This window comes from Watersipora subatra, chromosome 4 (genome assembly GCF_963576615.1).
Source record: "Watersipora subatra chromosome 4, tzWatSuba1.1, whole genome shotgun sequence".
NCBI lineage: Eukaryota > Metazoa > Bryozoa > Gymnolaemata > Cheilostomatida > Watersiporidae > Watersipora > Watersipora subatra.
This window is the reverse complement of record NC_088711.1, coordinates 17103083-17120607: the sequence shown is the minus strand read 5'-3', so window position 1 is coordinate 17120607 and position 17525 is coordinate 17103083. Positions and strand designations below refer to the sequence as shown.

At 34.4% G+C, this 17525-nt stretch overlaps 2 protein-coding genes across 2 annotated transcripts in view; both read left to right on the top strand.

The window, feature by feature from the left end:
- The window catches only part of LOC137393990 (uncharacterized), an 80141-nt gene extending 72585 nt beyond the window's left edge, over nt 1-7556 (top strand). The window contains exons 13-24 of the mRNA XM_068080707.1: nt 2217-2313; nt 2465-2556; nt 2679-2793; nt 3017-3204; nt 3746-3949; nt 4103-4232; nt 4386-4496; nt 4692-4850; nt 4996-5154; nt 5270-5388; nt 5722-5834; nt 7361-7556. Coding sequence (XP_067936808.1) covers nt 2217-2313; nt 2465-2556; nt 2679-2793; nt 3017-3204; nt 3746-3949; nt 4103-4232; nt 4386-4496; nt 4692-4850; nt 4996-5154; nt 5270-5388; nt 5722-5834; nt 7361-7556 — 1683 coding nt within the window. The remainder of the gene's footprint in view (nt 1-2216; nt 2314-2464; nt 2557-2678; nt 2794-3016; nt 3205-3745; nt 3950-4102; nt 4233-4385; nt 4497-4691; nt 4851-4995; nt 5155-5269; nt 5389-5721; nt 5835-7360) is intronic.
- Nucleotides 7557-11475: 3919 nt separating this feature from the next.
- On the top strand, nt 11476-17003 carry LOC137393989 (zinc metalloproteinase nas-13-like). The gene is made up of 13 exons (XM_068080706.1): nt 11476-11572; nt 11662-11758; nt 11911-12002; nt 12125-12239; nt 12464-12651; nt 13193-13396; nt 13550-13679; nt 13833-13943; nt 14139-14297; nt 14443-14601; nt 14717-14835; nt 15169-15281; nt 16868-17003. Exons 1-13 carry the CDS (start codon nt 11540-11542, stop codon nt 17001-17003), a joined length of 1656 nt encoding a protein of 551 aa, XP_067936807.1. The 5' UTR covers nt 11476-11539.
- The last annotated feature ends 522 nt before the right edge of the window (nt 17004-17525 follow it).

The following is a 17525-nucleotide window of genomic DNA, read 5'->3' as shown; positions in this document are numbered from 1 at the left end:
TTTGTGCATAAAGAATAGTAAATTGAATAAATGATGGCAAGGAAATAAAACATATAATAGCAGATTGTCACGCACAAAGATAAATTTCTAAAAAAAATGTCTGTAATATTTTTCCATCATTGGTTCAATGATTTGCGTATGAAGCATTTGAAAATCATAAAGATTTTACAACTGCAACATTTGGAAATTTTGTATTATCATGCATAAGTGACGAGTAAAAAAAATTCAAACATTGGCAATAAAATTAATTTATAATAAAAGCAGCGCACATGTACTTATATAATATTGTAAAAACAAAGAATGTAGAAGTTCTAAATATAAAAATATTTAATAAACGGTTGATAATAAGGTACAAAATCGACACGGCAAACAGACTTTTTAGACACAAGAATGGCAATAAGAAAGCCATAAATTTTTAACTATGTCGCAGCTTTTTACAGACATATGTGACTGCTTGCTTACAAAGAACATGTCCATGAAAGGTAAATGTCTTGTTGTTGTTTTCTAGAAACTCAGCACAAGGTATATAACATTCTAAGAATCTCAGAGTGTTACCAAGAGCAGCCTGAATAAGGTTATCAGAGAGCTCTCTGAATGGACCTTTACTAAAATGTGAATCAGGGGTAGACAACTCTTCTAATAGACATAGGTGGAGTAGCGCTATCAGTAGAAACTCCTACACTATTGTAATTAATTACAGTGATACCTTGAGATATGAGTTTATTCTGTTTCAGACCAGAGCTCAGATTCCAAAACTTGTATTCCAAACAATTATTCTTTATATAAAACTAGCATAATGCGCGGCGTTGCCGCTTAGAGGCTGGCACATTGCCAATGGATAACTCAAGTAAGCTATTACTAATACATAGAATGACGTTGCGCCGTAACGGAGAGCGGTAGCGTATTTTCACCCACATAACGACATATATCACCCAATGAACACATTAAGCTTGCGTGGCTTACTTGGTAAGGAATTTGACTGGTGAATGAACAGGTGTAATGGGAGGGTCTGAGATCAAATCTTTTGCGATACAGATTCTTTATTCCAAGATTTTAATAGCTATAGCCAGACATACTGAAAGCCAGACAAACTTTGAGATTTATATATATATAGAAAATAAAGGAAAAAGGTTTTACCTAATCTATTTCAACCATTTAAAACACTCTTAACCTACCCCATAATAGCTCTAGTAACTATTATATGTACTACACGGTACAATAATATATTATACTGAAGTATATTTGAATGTGAAACACCCTTATAGCTAAAAACCTAAAACAAACAAATGAGTTGTTAATACAATAAAATGAATATTGTGTTTTTACCTTCGAGTCAAACAAATATACCAGCAGATGAATTGAGGAAGGGGAACTGTGGGAGAAATAAGTGGTAATACTGATTGTATGCATTTTCTATAGGGCCTACACTGTTTTTTGCACATTATAAAACAAAATTAAATTACACTTCCTTAAATGTAAATGAACTTAAAATTTATTAAAAGTTAAGGCATATTCCGATGTGAATTTTAATTATAATAGTCCCTCATTGCACTTATGACCTTTTTGGTTGGATTGCTGATGTCAGAACTTTGAATGAGTACTCCAACTAAATCTCAAAGCATCATAATACGTATTTTACTTCTAAAGCTAAAACTGTGCTTAGAAAATTTCATCTTAATAGGCGCCAGTCAAAAACCGAGGGGTAGCAGCCTTGGAATACATACTTTCTACACCTTCTGCATATGTGAATTCTCACAGTTAACAAGTTATATCGATGTTGTCACTAGTTTGACCCGAGCACTTATGATGGCTGCTTTAAATCACTTCATTGTGTTTGAAAAGACTTATCTTTGAAATTCCTCATATATTTACTTAAGGAATAATATGATTGTCTTTTTATGTCATTGGGTACTATTGTATACTACTGAATCATCAAGATCCGTCAGACTTAGCCGTGAGTCAAAGGGTCAAAGGTTATTAGTAGCTGCTATATAAGCGCAGGATCTGCGGTAGAAATTATCATTTATCACCAAAGGAGTCAGCTAACAAGACATAACATTTACCAACTACTATAATAACAGTGATTGTAATATCATGTATAATATTAGGGTATTAACAGTGGCACTGGTGAGTTCAACTACTGTTTATTTTACCAACAACTCATTTCTCTAAGAGGTTGATTCCATAAAGGTTTGACTGTGTTTGGTATGTTTCAGCTGTCAACAGCATGGTGTGTGTCTGCCATGATGATAGATGGTAAACAGATGAGTATAGATGATGCCATTATAAAAGCTGGCTCTAATGGCTCCATGTGTAAGTAACATTTCCTTTACAGAGTAATAAAGATAATTAAATTATTTGTAGTCAAATTAAACCTTCAACTATGAAAAACACTTAAAATATTTTATCATAATTGTGTAGATGTTTACATATTACCAAAATATAATGATCACTCTGTTAACAGCAAAGATGTTTGAGATAATGCAGGATGAGGACTCGGTCATGGTGGAGTTGGACATGCTCTACAAAATGCATACTTACAATAAAATGGTTGAGGTTGGTAAATACGGCTGTCATATCATACAGGGCACCTGCTAATGAATGTCACTCAAGCAAGTACATGAGGTTTAAGGTTTAGTAGAGTGTGTCGCACATGAAGGTTTGTTTCTCCTCTACAGGATATGGTACCCATTGATGCTGACGAGTCTAGCAGGAAGAAGAGAAAGGCTATCAGAGCAGAAAGCTACAGATGGACCAACCAAAGAATTCCGTATGAGATTTCTTATGAATTTTGTAAGTTAAAATAATTTGAACACTTTTAATTTATATTACTTCATTATCAAATCACAACTACCAAATTACGATAATCAGAATAGAGTATCAAGATCTTTAAGATATTTCTAAAAAATTTTTGTTGTAGCTACCAGTGACAAAACCTTGATATATCAAAGACTTGTAGAGCACTTAAAACTGTAAATTTCTTATTTATACTTGTGAAGTTTGTCTCTATTTACAGCTGATAGTGACAGATCTAAGATAACCTCTGCCATCAATGACTACCACAGATACACCTGTCTAAGGTTTGTACCTGCCACAAGTTCTGACTACAACAAAGTTAGATTCCAGAATGGAGGGGGCTGTTCTTCCTACGTGGGAATGATTGGAAACACTCAACCCATCAGCTTGGCACCTGGTTGCAGACATGTAAGACTGTTTTGATAACTTTATTTGTAGTTGTCTTTTACTATACATAAACAAACTACGTGAATTCCCTGCGTTGCAAGGTCAATTAAAAAACAGCTTATGAACATTACATTACCTACTGCATTACCTTTACACTACATTTCTCTCAACTGTTTATAAGCTGTTTTTATTACCAGTGCAATGCTGGGCATTCACCTAGTGAAGCTAGCTGCTAATCATTACGTGTGGCGCATCGCCGTTATGCATATTTTAACAAATGTAGTGAAAATCTTCATCATTTTTGATCACTGTGCTCAGTTGAGCCTGGAGTCCAATGGAGAAACTCGACGCCTCTAGAACTGGAGGTTCTAACCAAAGATCAAATCTTCAGCAAAGCAGAGTTTCTTTTGTTAGAATTTAATTTCTATAACCGGACAGATAGACCCTTATATTTATAGATTCAGCTGACAAACAACCAAATATTTACTCGATATTAGTTTTACTATGGCTTGTACATTTTGCTTTAGTCAGCTAATTATGTATGCAAATACATGTATTTTAGAAAGGAATAGTGATTCATGAGATGGGACACACTATAGGATTCCAGCACGAGCAGACAAGACCAGACCGAGATAACTATGTCTACATACAAAAACAAAATATACAAAGAGGAGTTGAGTATAACTTCATGAAATACAGCAAAGATCAAGTGAACAACTATGATGTTCCATATGACTACACAAGTGTCATGCACTACTCAGGCACTGTGAGTGTGACAGAAGTTGTCTTATCATTGCTAGCGGGTATTTAATTGTTTTCCTTACATTTTATTGCTGTTTAAAGCTTACTTAATGCAGTACTTAACCTTATATACTCCATACATGTTCCTGTTTCCATTTATTAGTTCGTTCTGTTGAAGGCTTTCTCAAAGAATGGTCAGCCAACAATCTTAGCTCGACAGACTGAGTTCCAAGATTCAATGGGAAACCGGGACGGGCTGAGCTTCAAAGATATTCAATTGGCTAATACAATGTATGACTGTGCTAATGGTGAGTGAACATTTCTGTATACCAATATTACTGCTACTAGCCGAAAACTAACTTTCTGAGGTGTAAATCATCTCCTCCAGTTTCTTCTAAAGTCTTAATTTCTGATTAGCTATTGAAAACATTTGTACATGTGACCTTTTGGTTGTATTTTAGTAAATCGGTGCGCTGCCAGAAGCTGTCCACAGGGTTTCCAAGGGCCTGATTGTGAGTGTTGGTGTGAGAGTGGTGATAAACTGAACCCAGTTAAAAAGTGTGATGGCACAGGTAGGTTATTTCTTATGTAGCATCTTACCTGCTGTGGTTTATTAGTGATAAACTAGCTTTTGAAGCTGCTAAGTAAATAATTCTTTAAATTTCTTATTATCCATATTATTATTAAAAATATTTGTTATTATTATTATTAAAAATAATATTTATTAATTAGTATATACTAATATTAATTAATAATATTTGTTACAGGTCCTATTAAAGCCACTACTACTCCGATGCCAACCAGACCCATGACTTGTAATGACAAAAACAGAAACTGTCAGAGTTGGGCCAACGCTGGTTACTGTACAGGCAATCATAGGGACTATATGAATAAAAACTGTCCATACAGTTGTAACACCTGTCAAGGTTTGTCAGTACAATCTTAACTGACATACAATCATTTAGGTGTCAGCAACATGACACAAGATTTATCAATACACATTGATTTTACAGTTGCTTGTTCTATTAGTATAAACTGGTACCTGAGAGTCAAATTGATTATCTTATACAGTGGCTACCACAGTACGTCCCCCATCACCGGTTGTGAGTTGCACAGATAAGAACTCATACTGTCGCCATTGGGCTGAGAGAGGAGAATGTAGCCGTAATCCTTCATATATGCTCAACAACTGTAAGAAGTCGTGTAAAGCCTGTGATGGTGGCCAATCAGGTACATAGTTTGGTATCCTTTTGGTTATTGGTCAGATGTAAACTGTATGACTGTAAAAGAACCTCTGTAATGCTACTGGCTGGATAAGATTGTGACGGGGGAGATAATATTGTAGCATGCCAAGATCTGAACTCGTACTGCCCAAGCTATGTGGACTATTGTGATCATCCTTCATACAAGGAATATCTCTCTACCAACTGTATGAAGACTTGTTCCACTTGCACAACACATGATGTAAGTTAGAGTTGTCTTTCCTTTTTTGACAAACGCTTTCCATAACTTACCATTTAACCTTCAAAGAGCCTTTTTATATGCTAATATTATTACTATTAACTAAACCCAAAGCTAAAATATATCAGATTACTAGACTATTACCAAATGTGCATGAGTTCCTTAATAGCTCAGCTTCCATAAACAGTGTGCTCAGTGTGAGTATGTTTCCTACATAAGTGCAATAAGTTTGTATTAATAAAGCTAATCTTGAATGTTTTTTAAATAGTGTTTTATTATTACACTTTTTAAGGTTTGTGATTATTGTTTTTAACATTACTGTTATTCTCTATACAGGAAAACATAGCAGCTCCAGTGACAGTTGAAACAATTTCTAAGTGCAAAAACAGATGGTCAGACAGACATTGTGCTGGTAAACAGTCAAAGTGTAGATGGAATTCCCGAGTGAGGTACAACTGTGAGAAAACCTGTAGCATATGTTAATTGATCAATGTGTACACAACTCCTACTAGTGATCGTTTGTTTGAGAAAAAGTTGTATTATCAGCTCCTCTTTGGTTCAAGTACCTGGCAGGTAAAATCATGTATTGTTTTTTATTTTCACAACGATATTATTGAAGCTCAGATTTTTATTTATATTCAGTTTGCTTTATTTATAATTTTTAAATTACAACTTTTGGTGCTTTTGCTGCATTTTCTTTACATGCTACAGCATTTACTATTGTTATGTATATTTTCTGTTCTGCTAGCCTGTGATCTCTTAGTTATACCAAAAAAATTCTCTTTCAGTGATTTATGTAGATTTTTTATTGATTTTCCACTATATCGCTTTTTTTTGGTCTCCCTCATGAGACTTGCATGTATTGCACTTGCTATATGATTTATGTTTTCCACTGCCACTTCCTGCTGATTTTTAGTTGTACCCTTTTTATCATACTAGCAACTTCTCTAAATCATAAATAACATAACAAATAAATTCTATAATTTAATTATAGTATTGATAGATAAACAACAGATTTCAAACAACACAGATCAACCAACTGATAAAAGTACATTATATTTTAACACTACACCAAATTTACTATTTGTGACGAACGATTTCTATCACCAGTAGAAAATTACCGTAAAATATAATGTGTGAGACCAGACTAAGGGTTTCTTCTTTTTAATACAAAATAGGGAGATGACTCCACCGAGCATCCGCTTCTCTGATAAGAGAAATGCAAAAACAATAGATAGAAATTATAGACTTACAAACAATTTGGTAACACCCTTATTTGGTTTGAGACCCATAATATTAGATATATGGTTGTCATAAACTGATAGGCAAACATTCGCTCATGATAGCCTTAGTGTATGCAGAAAATCAATGGAGTTTCAAGGTCTCTATTATAACAGAGTAAGATGCAGACAAGAAATATTTGAGCTATCTGCCTCTATCTGATATGACACACATTTATAATAGCCACTAGTATGCTCAGTACTAACCATTTATATGGTAAAGACAGCATGTAAGTAATTAGACAGCATCTCACCAGCTACTACCAGCCTATTAGTGTAGAAACTCAGCTAGTCGAGTTGTTTTATAATAATCCTCCACAATTCTCATAAGTAGCGACTGGCATTCAATCAATGTAATTCACTTTTCACTTCAAACACTGAAGCGAAGAATATTATAAAGCTATTAAATTTAGTAATTAGGTTACAGACTTTAGCCTAAAACTAATAAACATATAAACAGTCAATCACAGTGTTAAACGCAGTAGGAACCTTTGCATTACACTGCGCACACACACAGCACATTTTCCAGAAAACTCATCACAAAATCAAGTATCGAGTTGACTTTGACACAATCACAGCAAATATATGACAACCAGCATGTTGTACAAAGGTTATTTAATGAGTAAAAACATTTTGACTTTATAAAAATGCTGTTTGGACTAGAAAACAGTGCATTGAGCACCATCCAATTACAGGTCTTGGCAATCTCTGCCAGGAAAGAAAACCTCTAACTATCATCCTGGTTTCGTATGTAGTCACATGATCAAGATGGCCACTCTCCTAGAAAGTTGCACATTAGAAGAGCGGAGGGCTGTGATGAGATATTATAATGCTGATAGAGTGATTGGAGTTGTCATACCCAGCAGAACATTCAAAGTGTATAGGAGTTAGTGTATGAACACAAAATATGTTTACAAATAGACAGAACGAGTTTCAACAGAAGACATGATACTATATAGTGGATGACAAAAGATCTGGGAGAACTGTTACTGCCAGATCTCCCGCTTCAGTTTCCACAAAGAGCAGATCTGAGAAAAGGTCATATGTTGACAATATTGTAGGTTATGAAGGATCCCGACAGAAAGCTTTTAGTCTAGCGGCATAAGAAAGCTAGTGAAATGTTGAAACAAGTGTATTGAGATGCAACAAGTCTATGTAGAATAATTAGATACCGTACAATGGGATATAATTCAAATAAAAACTTCTAGATTGAAAAATGTCTTTACTTATTGGATAACCTTCGTATATGGTTGAAACAAAAATCTAATATGATTTTAATATATAATGTTGATAAGAACACAATACAAAGACTCCAGTTTTATTGATCAGATTGGTGATAATGCCCGACTCTCTATTCCAAAATAATATGAGAGTTGAGCGTAAGTTCATGAACTGAACATAACGTCTGACAATTTTGTACAATGCAGTACAGAGCCAGCAACTTTATACTCATGTGTAATCATAGTATACAGGAACTGCTGAGTTTCAGGTCATGAGTCATACAAGTAAATGTGCAGCAGAGAGCAGTGGACAATTGGGAGTAGGAGTGCAGTAGCAGTGAATGTCTACTGAGAATTACAATGTAGAAAGTTGTAATGCCTGTCAATTCAAAATTATTGTTCAAAGATTTTCAGCATCAATATTAATAAGAATTCTTTTGAAAATCAGAAACTTCATTGAATTTTGTGTATAGCATCTTTGATACCAGATATTGCCAATTTTACTATTGAGTATGAATAGTAATCAATTGATCAACCAAGATCAATACTGATTATTAATGTTGTTAGAAGCATCATTAGATATTGCCACTTGATACCGAATATTGATAGACTCAATATTGGATATTGATACTGAGTATTGTAAAAACGGTGCTCTATATGGAGAACTTGCGTTAATGAAATATAACTCGTGAAATAGATGTTTCAGTTTTGTCCCTGACTTACAATTCAGCATACATATAGTTAGAACGGTTATACATGATATATAATATAGATAATTATTAAATTATGCAGTTGAGTATAATATAGAGTTGGGATATCATATTGATTTTAGTAACAAGTCATGGTACTCAGTCTGTATTTTCTATCTACACTATAAGTCAGAATGTAACTGGGGCTGATTGTAGCAACTAACTGTCACCTGTTGCCATTCCTCAGCAGGTGGTTTTATCAGTTGGTTGCTCTGTAACAGGCAGAACTGTATTTATTATTATTTAGCTACAGAGTGAATTAGCCAAGTACAGCAGCTGTTAAGTAATAAGCTCCAGTTCATTTCCATAGAGTTTTATGACTGAAGAGCGGCCTCCTTAATAAAATGACATCATCGGGCTTTATACATGTAAATGACATCAATGAGCAACCTACGCATTACGCTGCTCCATCTTTGTTACTCAATGTTTATATTTAAGTATGTCTGTTATCACCAGCTTATCTTCCATATACGGACACCGTGTGAGGGTATCTCTCTCTCTGACTAATTCTTTAGTATAAACTTTAAGTAATACACCGAGTTGTATGGTTTCTGCACATTTAGAGGAAGTCTACACTGATGAGTTGTCTGCCCCTCACGATGTCCTCATCAGAAACGCTTGAACATGGACAATATGACCCAAGTACATAATCCATTTGCTACTGAACAATAATTTTACAGCCACCTGCTGACACGTGTCTCAGCCTTTTCACTATTTCTAGCGCTGGCTGGTATGACACTAGTAGGCACTGATAAATGTATACACATGTTAATTACTGAATACCTACATGTATATTGATAGCCATGAATTGTAAGACATTGGCACCATTCTGATCAACATTGCAGCAACTTATATTTGTGCATAAAGAATAGTAAATTGAATAAATGATGGCAAGGAAACAAAAGTATAATAGCAGAATATCGCGCACGAAGATAAATTTAAAAAAAAAATTTATAATATTTTTCCACAATGGTTCAATGATTTGCGTATAAAGCACCTCAATATCATATAAAGATTTTACAACTCCAATATTTGTAAATTTTGTCTTATCATGCATAAATGACGAGTAAAATAAATTCAAACATTAGCAATACAATTAATTTATAATAAAAGCAGCGTACATCTACTTATATAATGTTGTAAAAACAAAGAATGTAGAAGTTCTAAATATAAGAATATTTAATAAACGGTTGATAATAAGGTACAAAATCGACACGGCAAACAGACTTCTTAGACACAAGAACTGCAATGAGAAAGCCATAAATTTTTAACCATGTCGCAGCTTTTTACAGACATATGTGACTGCTTGCTTACAAAGAACATGTCTATGAAAGGTAAATGTCTTGTTGTTGTTTTCTAGAAACTCAGCACAAAGTATATAACATTCTAAGAATCTCAGAGTGTTACCGAGAGCAGCCTGAATAAGGTTATCAGAGAGCTCTCTGAATGGACCTTTACTAAAATGTGAATCAGGGGTAGACAACTCTTCTAATAGACATAGGTGGAGTAGCGCTATCAGTAGAAACTCCTACACCATTGTAGTTAATTACAGTGATACCTTGAGATTTGAGTTTATTCTGTTTCAGACCAAAGCTCAGATTCCAAAACTTGTCTTCCAAACAATTATTCTTTATATAAAACAAGCATAATGCGCGGCGTTGCAGCTTAGAGGCTGGCACATTGCCAATGGATAACTCAAGTAAGTTATTACTAATACATAGAATGACGTTGCGCCGTAACGGAGAGCGGTAGCGTATTTTCACCCACATAACGACATATATCACCCAATGAACACATTAAGCTTGCGTGGCTTACTTGGTAAGGAATTTGACTGGTGAATGGACAGGTGTAATGGGAGGGTCTGAGATCAAATCTTCTGCGATACAGATTCTTTATTCCAAGATTTTAATAGCCAGACATACTGAAAGCCAGACAAACTTTGAGATTTATATATATATAGAAAATAGAGGAAAAAGGTTTTACCTAGTCTATTTAAAGCACTCTTAACCTACCCCATAATAGCTCTAGTAACTATTATATGTACTACACAGTACAATAATATATTATACTGAAGTATATTTGAATGTGAAACACCCTTATAGCTAAAAACCTAAAACAAACAAATGAGTTGTTAATACAATAAAATGAATATTGTGTTTTTACCTTCGAGTCAAACAAATATACCAGCAGATGAATTGAGGAGGGAGAACTGTGGGAGAAATAAGTGGTAATACTGATTGTATGCATTTTCTATACACTGTTTTTTGCACATTATAAAACAAAATTAAATTACACTTCCTTAACATTAAATGAATTTAAAATTGATTGAAAGTTAAGGCATATTCCGATGTGAATTTTAATTAGAATAGTCATTCATTGCACTTATGACCTGTTTGGTTGGATTGTTGATGTCAGAACTTTGCATGAGTACTCCAACTAAATCTCAAAGCATCATAGTACGTATTTTACTTCTAAAGCTAAAACTGTGCTTAGAAAATTTCATCTTAATTGGCGCTAGTCAAAAAACGAGGGGTAGCAGCCTTGGAATACATACCTTCTGAATATATGAGTTCTCACAGTTAACAAGTTATATCGATGGTTTAACTAGTTGACCAGGGCACTTATGATGGCTGCTTTAAATCACTTCTTTGTGTTTGCAAAGACTTATCTTTCTAAATTCCTCATACGTTTACTTAGAGAATATGATTATGCATTTTTATGTCATTGTATGCTACTGAATCATCAAATGCGTCAGGCTTAGCCCTGAGTCAAAGGGTCAAAGATTACTAGTAGTGTGTATATATAAGCTCATGATCTGCAGTAGAAATTATCAATTGTTACCAAAGGAGTCAGTTAAAAAGGCATAACATTTACTAACTACTATAACAACAGTGGTTGTAATATCATGTATAAAATTGGAGTATTAACAGTGGCACTGGTGAGTTTAACTACTGCTTCTTTTACCAACAATTCATTTCTCTAATAGGTTGATTCCATAACGGTTTGACCATGTTTGGTATGTTTCAGCTGTCAACAGCATGGTGTGTGTCTGCCATGATGATAGATGGTAAACAGATGAGTATAGATGATGCTATTATAAAAGCTGGCTCTAATGGCTCCATGTGTAAGTAACATTTACTTTACAGAGTAATAAAAAATGGTTTAATTACTTCTAGCCAAATTAAACCTTCAATTATGAAAAACACTTAAAATATTTTATCATAATTGTGTAGATGTTTACATATTACCAAAATATAATTATCACTCTGTTAACAGCAAAGATGTTTGAGATAATGCAAGATGAGGACTCGGTCATGGTGGAGTTGGACATGCTCTACAAAATCCATACTTACAATAAAATGGTTCAGGTTGGTAAATACGGCTGTCATATCATACAGAGCACCTGCTAATGAATGTCACTCAAGCAAGTACATGAGGTTTAAGGTTTAGTAGAGTGTGTCGCACATGAAGGTTTGTTTCTCCTCTACAGGATATGGTACCCATTGATGCTGACGAGTCTAGCAGGAAGAAGAGAAAGGCTATCAGAGCAGAAAGCTACAGATGGACCAACCAAAGAATTCCGTATGAGATTTCTTATGAATTTTGTAAGTTAAAATAATTTGAACACTTTTAATTTATATTACTTCATTATCAAATCACAACTACCAAATTACGATAATCAGAATAGAGTTTCAAGATCTTTAAGATATTTCTAAAAAAACTTTTGTTGTAGCTACCAGTGACAAAACCTTGATATATCAAAGACTTGTAGAGCACTTAAAACTGTAAATTTCTTATTTATACTTGTGAAGTTTGTCTCTATTTACAGCTGATAGTGACAGATCTAAGATAACCTCTGCCATAAATGACTACCACAGATACACCTGTCTAAGGTTTGTACCGGCCACCAGTTCTGACTACAACAAAGTTAGATTCCAGAATGGAGGGGGCTGTTCTTCCTACGTGGGAATGATTGGAAACACTCAACCCATCAGCTTGGCACCTGGTTGCAGACATGTAAGACTGTTTTGATAACTTTATTTGTAGTTGTCTTCTACTATACATAAACAAACTACGTGAATTCCCTGCGTTGCAAGGTCAATTAAAAAACAGCTTATGAACATTACATTACCTACTGCATTACCTTTACACTACATTTCTCTCAACTGTTTATAAGCTGTTTATATTACCAGTGCAATGCTGGGCATTCACCTAGTGAAACTAGCTGCTAATCATTACGTGTGACGCATCGCCGTTATGCATACTTTAACAAATGTAATGAAAATCTTCATCATTTTTGATCACTGTGCTCAGTTGAGCCTGGAGTCCAATGGAGAAACTCGACGCCTCCAGAACTGGAGGTTCTAACCAAAGATCAAATCTTCAGCAAAGCAGAGTTTCTTTTGTTGGAATTTAATTTCTATAACCGGACAGATAGACCCTTATATTTATAGATTCAGCTGACAAACAACCAAATATTTACTCGATATTAGTTTTACTATGGCTTGTACATTTTGCTTTATTCAGCTAATTATGTATGCAAATACATGTATTTTAGAAAGGAATAGTGATTCATGAGATGGGACACACTATAGGATTCCAGCACGAGCAGACAAGACCAGACAGAGATAACTATGTCTACATACAAAAACAAAATATACAAAGTGGAGTCGAGTATAACTTCATGAAATACAGCAAAGATCAAGTGAACAACTATGATGTTCCATATGACTACACAAGTGTCATGCACTACTCAGGCACTGTGAGTGTGACAGAAGTTGTCTTATCATTGCTAGCGGATATTTAATTGTTTTCCTTACATTCTATTGCTGTTTAAAGCTTACTTAAGGCAGTGCTTAACCTTATATACTCCATACATGTTCCTGTTTCCGTTTATTAGTTTGTTCTGTTGTAGGCTTTCTCAAAGAATGGCCAGCCAACAATCTTAGCTCGACAGACTGAGTTCCAAGATTCAATGGGAAACCGAGATGGGCTGAGCTTCAAAGATATTCAATTGGCTAATACCATGTATGACTGTGCTAATGGTGAGTGAAAATTTCTGTATACCAATATTACTGCTACTAGCCGAAAACTAACTTTCTGAGGTGTAAATCATCTCCTCCAGTTTCTTCTAAAGTCTTAATTTCTGATTAGCTATTGAAAACATTTGTACATGTGACCTTTTGGTTGTATTTTAGTAAATCGGTGCGCTGCCAGAAGCTGTCCACAGGGTTTCCAAGGGCCTGATTGTGAGTGTTGGTGTGAGAGTGGTGATAAACTGAACCCAGTTAAAAAGTGTGATGGCACAGGTAGGTTATTTCTTATGTAGCATCTTACCTGCTGTGGTTTATTAGTGATAAACTAGCTTTTGAAGCTGCTAAGTAAATAATTCTTTAAATTTCTTATTATCCATATTATTATTAAAAATATTTGTTATTATTATTATTAAAAATAATATTTATTAATTAGTATATACTAATATTAATTAATAATATTTGTTACAGGTCCTATTAAAGCCACTACTACTCCGATGCCAACCAGACCCATGACTTGTAATGACAAAAACAGAAACTGTCAGAGTTGGGCCAACGCTGGTTACTGTACAGGCAATCATAGGGACTATATGAATAAAAACTGTCCATACAGTTGTAACACCTGTCAAGGTTTGTCAGTACAATCTTAACTGACATACAATCATTTAGGTGTCAGCAACATGACACAAGATTTATCAATACACATTGATTTTACAGTTGCTTGTTCTATTAGTATAAACTGGTACCTGAGAGTCAAATTGATTATCTTATACAGTGGCTACCACAGTACGTCCCCCACCACCGGTTGTGAGTTGCACAGATAAGAACTCATACTGTCGCCATTGGGCTGAGAGAGGAGAATGTAGCCGTAATCCTTCATATATGCTCAACAACTGTAAGAAGTCGTGTAAAGCCTGTGATGGTGGCCAATCAGGTACATAGTTTGGTATCCTTTTGGTTATTGGTCAGATGTAAACTGTATGACTGTAAAAGAACCTCTGTAATGCTACTGGCTGGATAAGATTGTGACGGGGGAGATAATATTGTAGCATGCCAAGATCTGAACTCGTACTGCCCAAGCTATGTGGACTATTGTGATCATCCTTTATACAAGGAATATCTCTCTACCAACTGTATGAAGACTTGTTCCACTTGCACAACACATGATGTAAGTTAGAGTTGTCTATCCTTTTTTGACAAACGCTTTCCATAACTTACCATTTAACCTTCAAAGAGCCTTTTTATATGCTAATATTATTACTATTAACTAAACCCAAAGCTAAAATATATCAGATTACTAGACTATTACCAAATGTGCATGAGTTCCTTAATAGCTCAGCTTCCATAAACAGTGTGCTCAGTGTGAGTATGTTTCCGACATAAGTGCAATAAGTTTGTATTAATAAAGCTAATCTTGAATGTTTTTTAAATAGTGTTTTATTATTACACTTTTTAAGGTTTGTGATTATTGTTTTTAACATTACTGTTATTCTCTATACAGGAAAACATAGCAGCTCCAGTGACAGTTGAAACAATTTCTCAGTGCAAAAACAGATGGTCAGACAGACATTGTGCTGGTAAACAGTCAAAGTGTAGATGGAATTCCCGAGTGAGGTATAACTGTGAGAAAACCTGTAGCATATGTTAATTGATCAATGTGTACACAACTCCTACTAGTGATCGTTTGTTTGAGAAAAAGTTGTATTATCAGCTCCTCTTTGGTTCAAGTACCTGGCAGGTAAAATCATGTATTGTTTTTTATTTTCACAACGATATTATTGAAGCTCAGATTTTTATTTATATTCAGTTTGCTTTATTTATAATTTTTAAATCACAACTTTTGGTGCTTTTGCTGCATTTTCTTTACATGCTACAGCATTTACTATTGTTATGTATATTTTCTGTTCTGCTAGCCTGTGATCTCTTAGTTATACCAAAAAAATTCTCTTTCAGTGATTTATGTAGATTTTTTATTGATTTTCCACTATATCGCTTTTTTTTGTCTCCCTCATGAGACTTGCATGTATTGCACTTGCTATATGATTTATGTTTTCCACTGCCACTTCCTGCTGATTTTTAGTTGTACCCTTTTTATCATACTAGCAACTTCTTTAAATCATAAATAACATAACAAATAAATTCTATAATTTAATTATAGTATTGATAGATAAACAACAGATTTCAAACAACACAGATCAACCAACTGATAAAAGTACATTATATTTTAACACTACACCAAATTTACTATTTGTGATGAACGATTTCTATCACCAGTAGAAAATTACCGTAAAATATAATGTGTGAGACCAGACTAAGGGTTTCTTCTTTTTAATACAAAATAGGGAGATGACTCCACCGAGCATCCGCTTCTCTGATAAGAGAAATGCAAAAACAATAGATAGAAATTATAGACTCACAAACAATTTGGTAACATCCTTATTTGGTTTGAGACCCATAATATTAGATATATGGTTGTCATAAACTGATAGGCAAACATTCGCTCATGATAGCCTTAGTGTATGCAGAAAATCAATGGAGTTCAAGGTCTCTATTATAACAGAGTAAGATGCAGACAAGAAATATTTGAGCTATCTGCCTCTATCTGATATGACACACATTTATAATAGCCACTAGTATGCTCAGTACTAACCATTTATATGGTAAAGACAGCATGTAAGTAATTAGACAGCATCTCACAAGCTACTACCAGCCTATTAGTGTAGCAACTCAACTAGTCGAGTTGTTTTATAATAATCCCCCACAATTCTCATAAGTAGCGACTGGCATTCAATCAATGTAATTCACTTTTCACTTCAAACACTGAAGCTAAGAATATTATAAAGCTATTAAATTTAGTAATTAGGTTACAGACTTTAGCCTAAAACTAATAAACATCTAAACAGTCAATCACAGTGTTAAATGCAGTAGGAACCTTTGCATTACACTGCGCAAACACGCAGAGCACATTTTCCAGAAAACTCATCAGAAAATCAAGTATCGAGTTGACTTTGACACAATCACAGCAAATATATGACAACCAGCATGTTGCACAAAGGTGATTTAACGAGTAAAAACATTTTGACTTTATAAAAATGCTGTTTGGACTAGAAAACAGTGCATTGAGCACCATCCAATTACAGGTCTTAGCAATCTCTGCAAGGAAAGAAAACTTCTAGCTATCATCCTGGTTTCGTATGTAGTCACATGATCAAGATGGCCACTCTCCTAGAAAGTTGCACATTAGAAGAGCGGAGGGCTGTGATGAGATATTATAATGCTGATAGAGTGATTGGAGTTGTCATACCCAGCAGAACATCCAAAGTGTATAGGAGTTAGTGTATGAACACAAAATATGTTTACAAATAGACAGAACGAGTTTCAACAGAAGACATGATACTATATAGTGGATGGCAAAAGATCTGGAAGGCCTGTTACTGCCAAATCTCCCGCTTCAGTTTCCACAAAGAGCAGATCTGAGAAAAGGTCATATATTGACAATATTGTAGGTTATGAAGGATCCCGACAGAAAGCTTATAGTCTAGCGGCATAAGAAAGCTAGTGAAATGTTGAAACAAGTGTATTGAGATGCAGGGAGTCTATGTAGAATAATTAGATACCGTACAATGGGATATAATTCAAATAAAAACTTAGATTGAAAAATGTCTTTACTTATTGGATAACCTTCGTATAATTATGGTTGAAACAAAAATCTTATATGATTTTAATATATAATGTTGATGAGAATACAATACATAGACTCCAATATTTTTGATCAGAATGGGGATAATGCTATTAGATTAATGTTTATTGATTAGAATGGTGACTCTCTATTTCAAAATGATATGAGAGTTCAGCGTA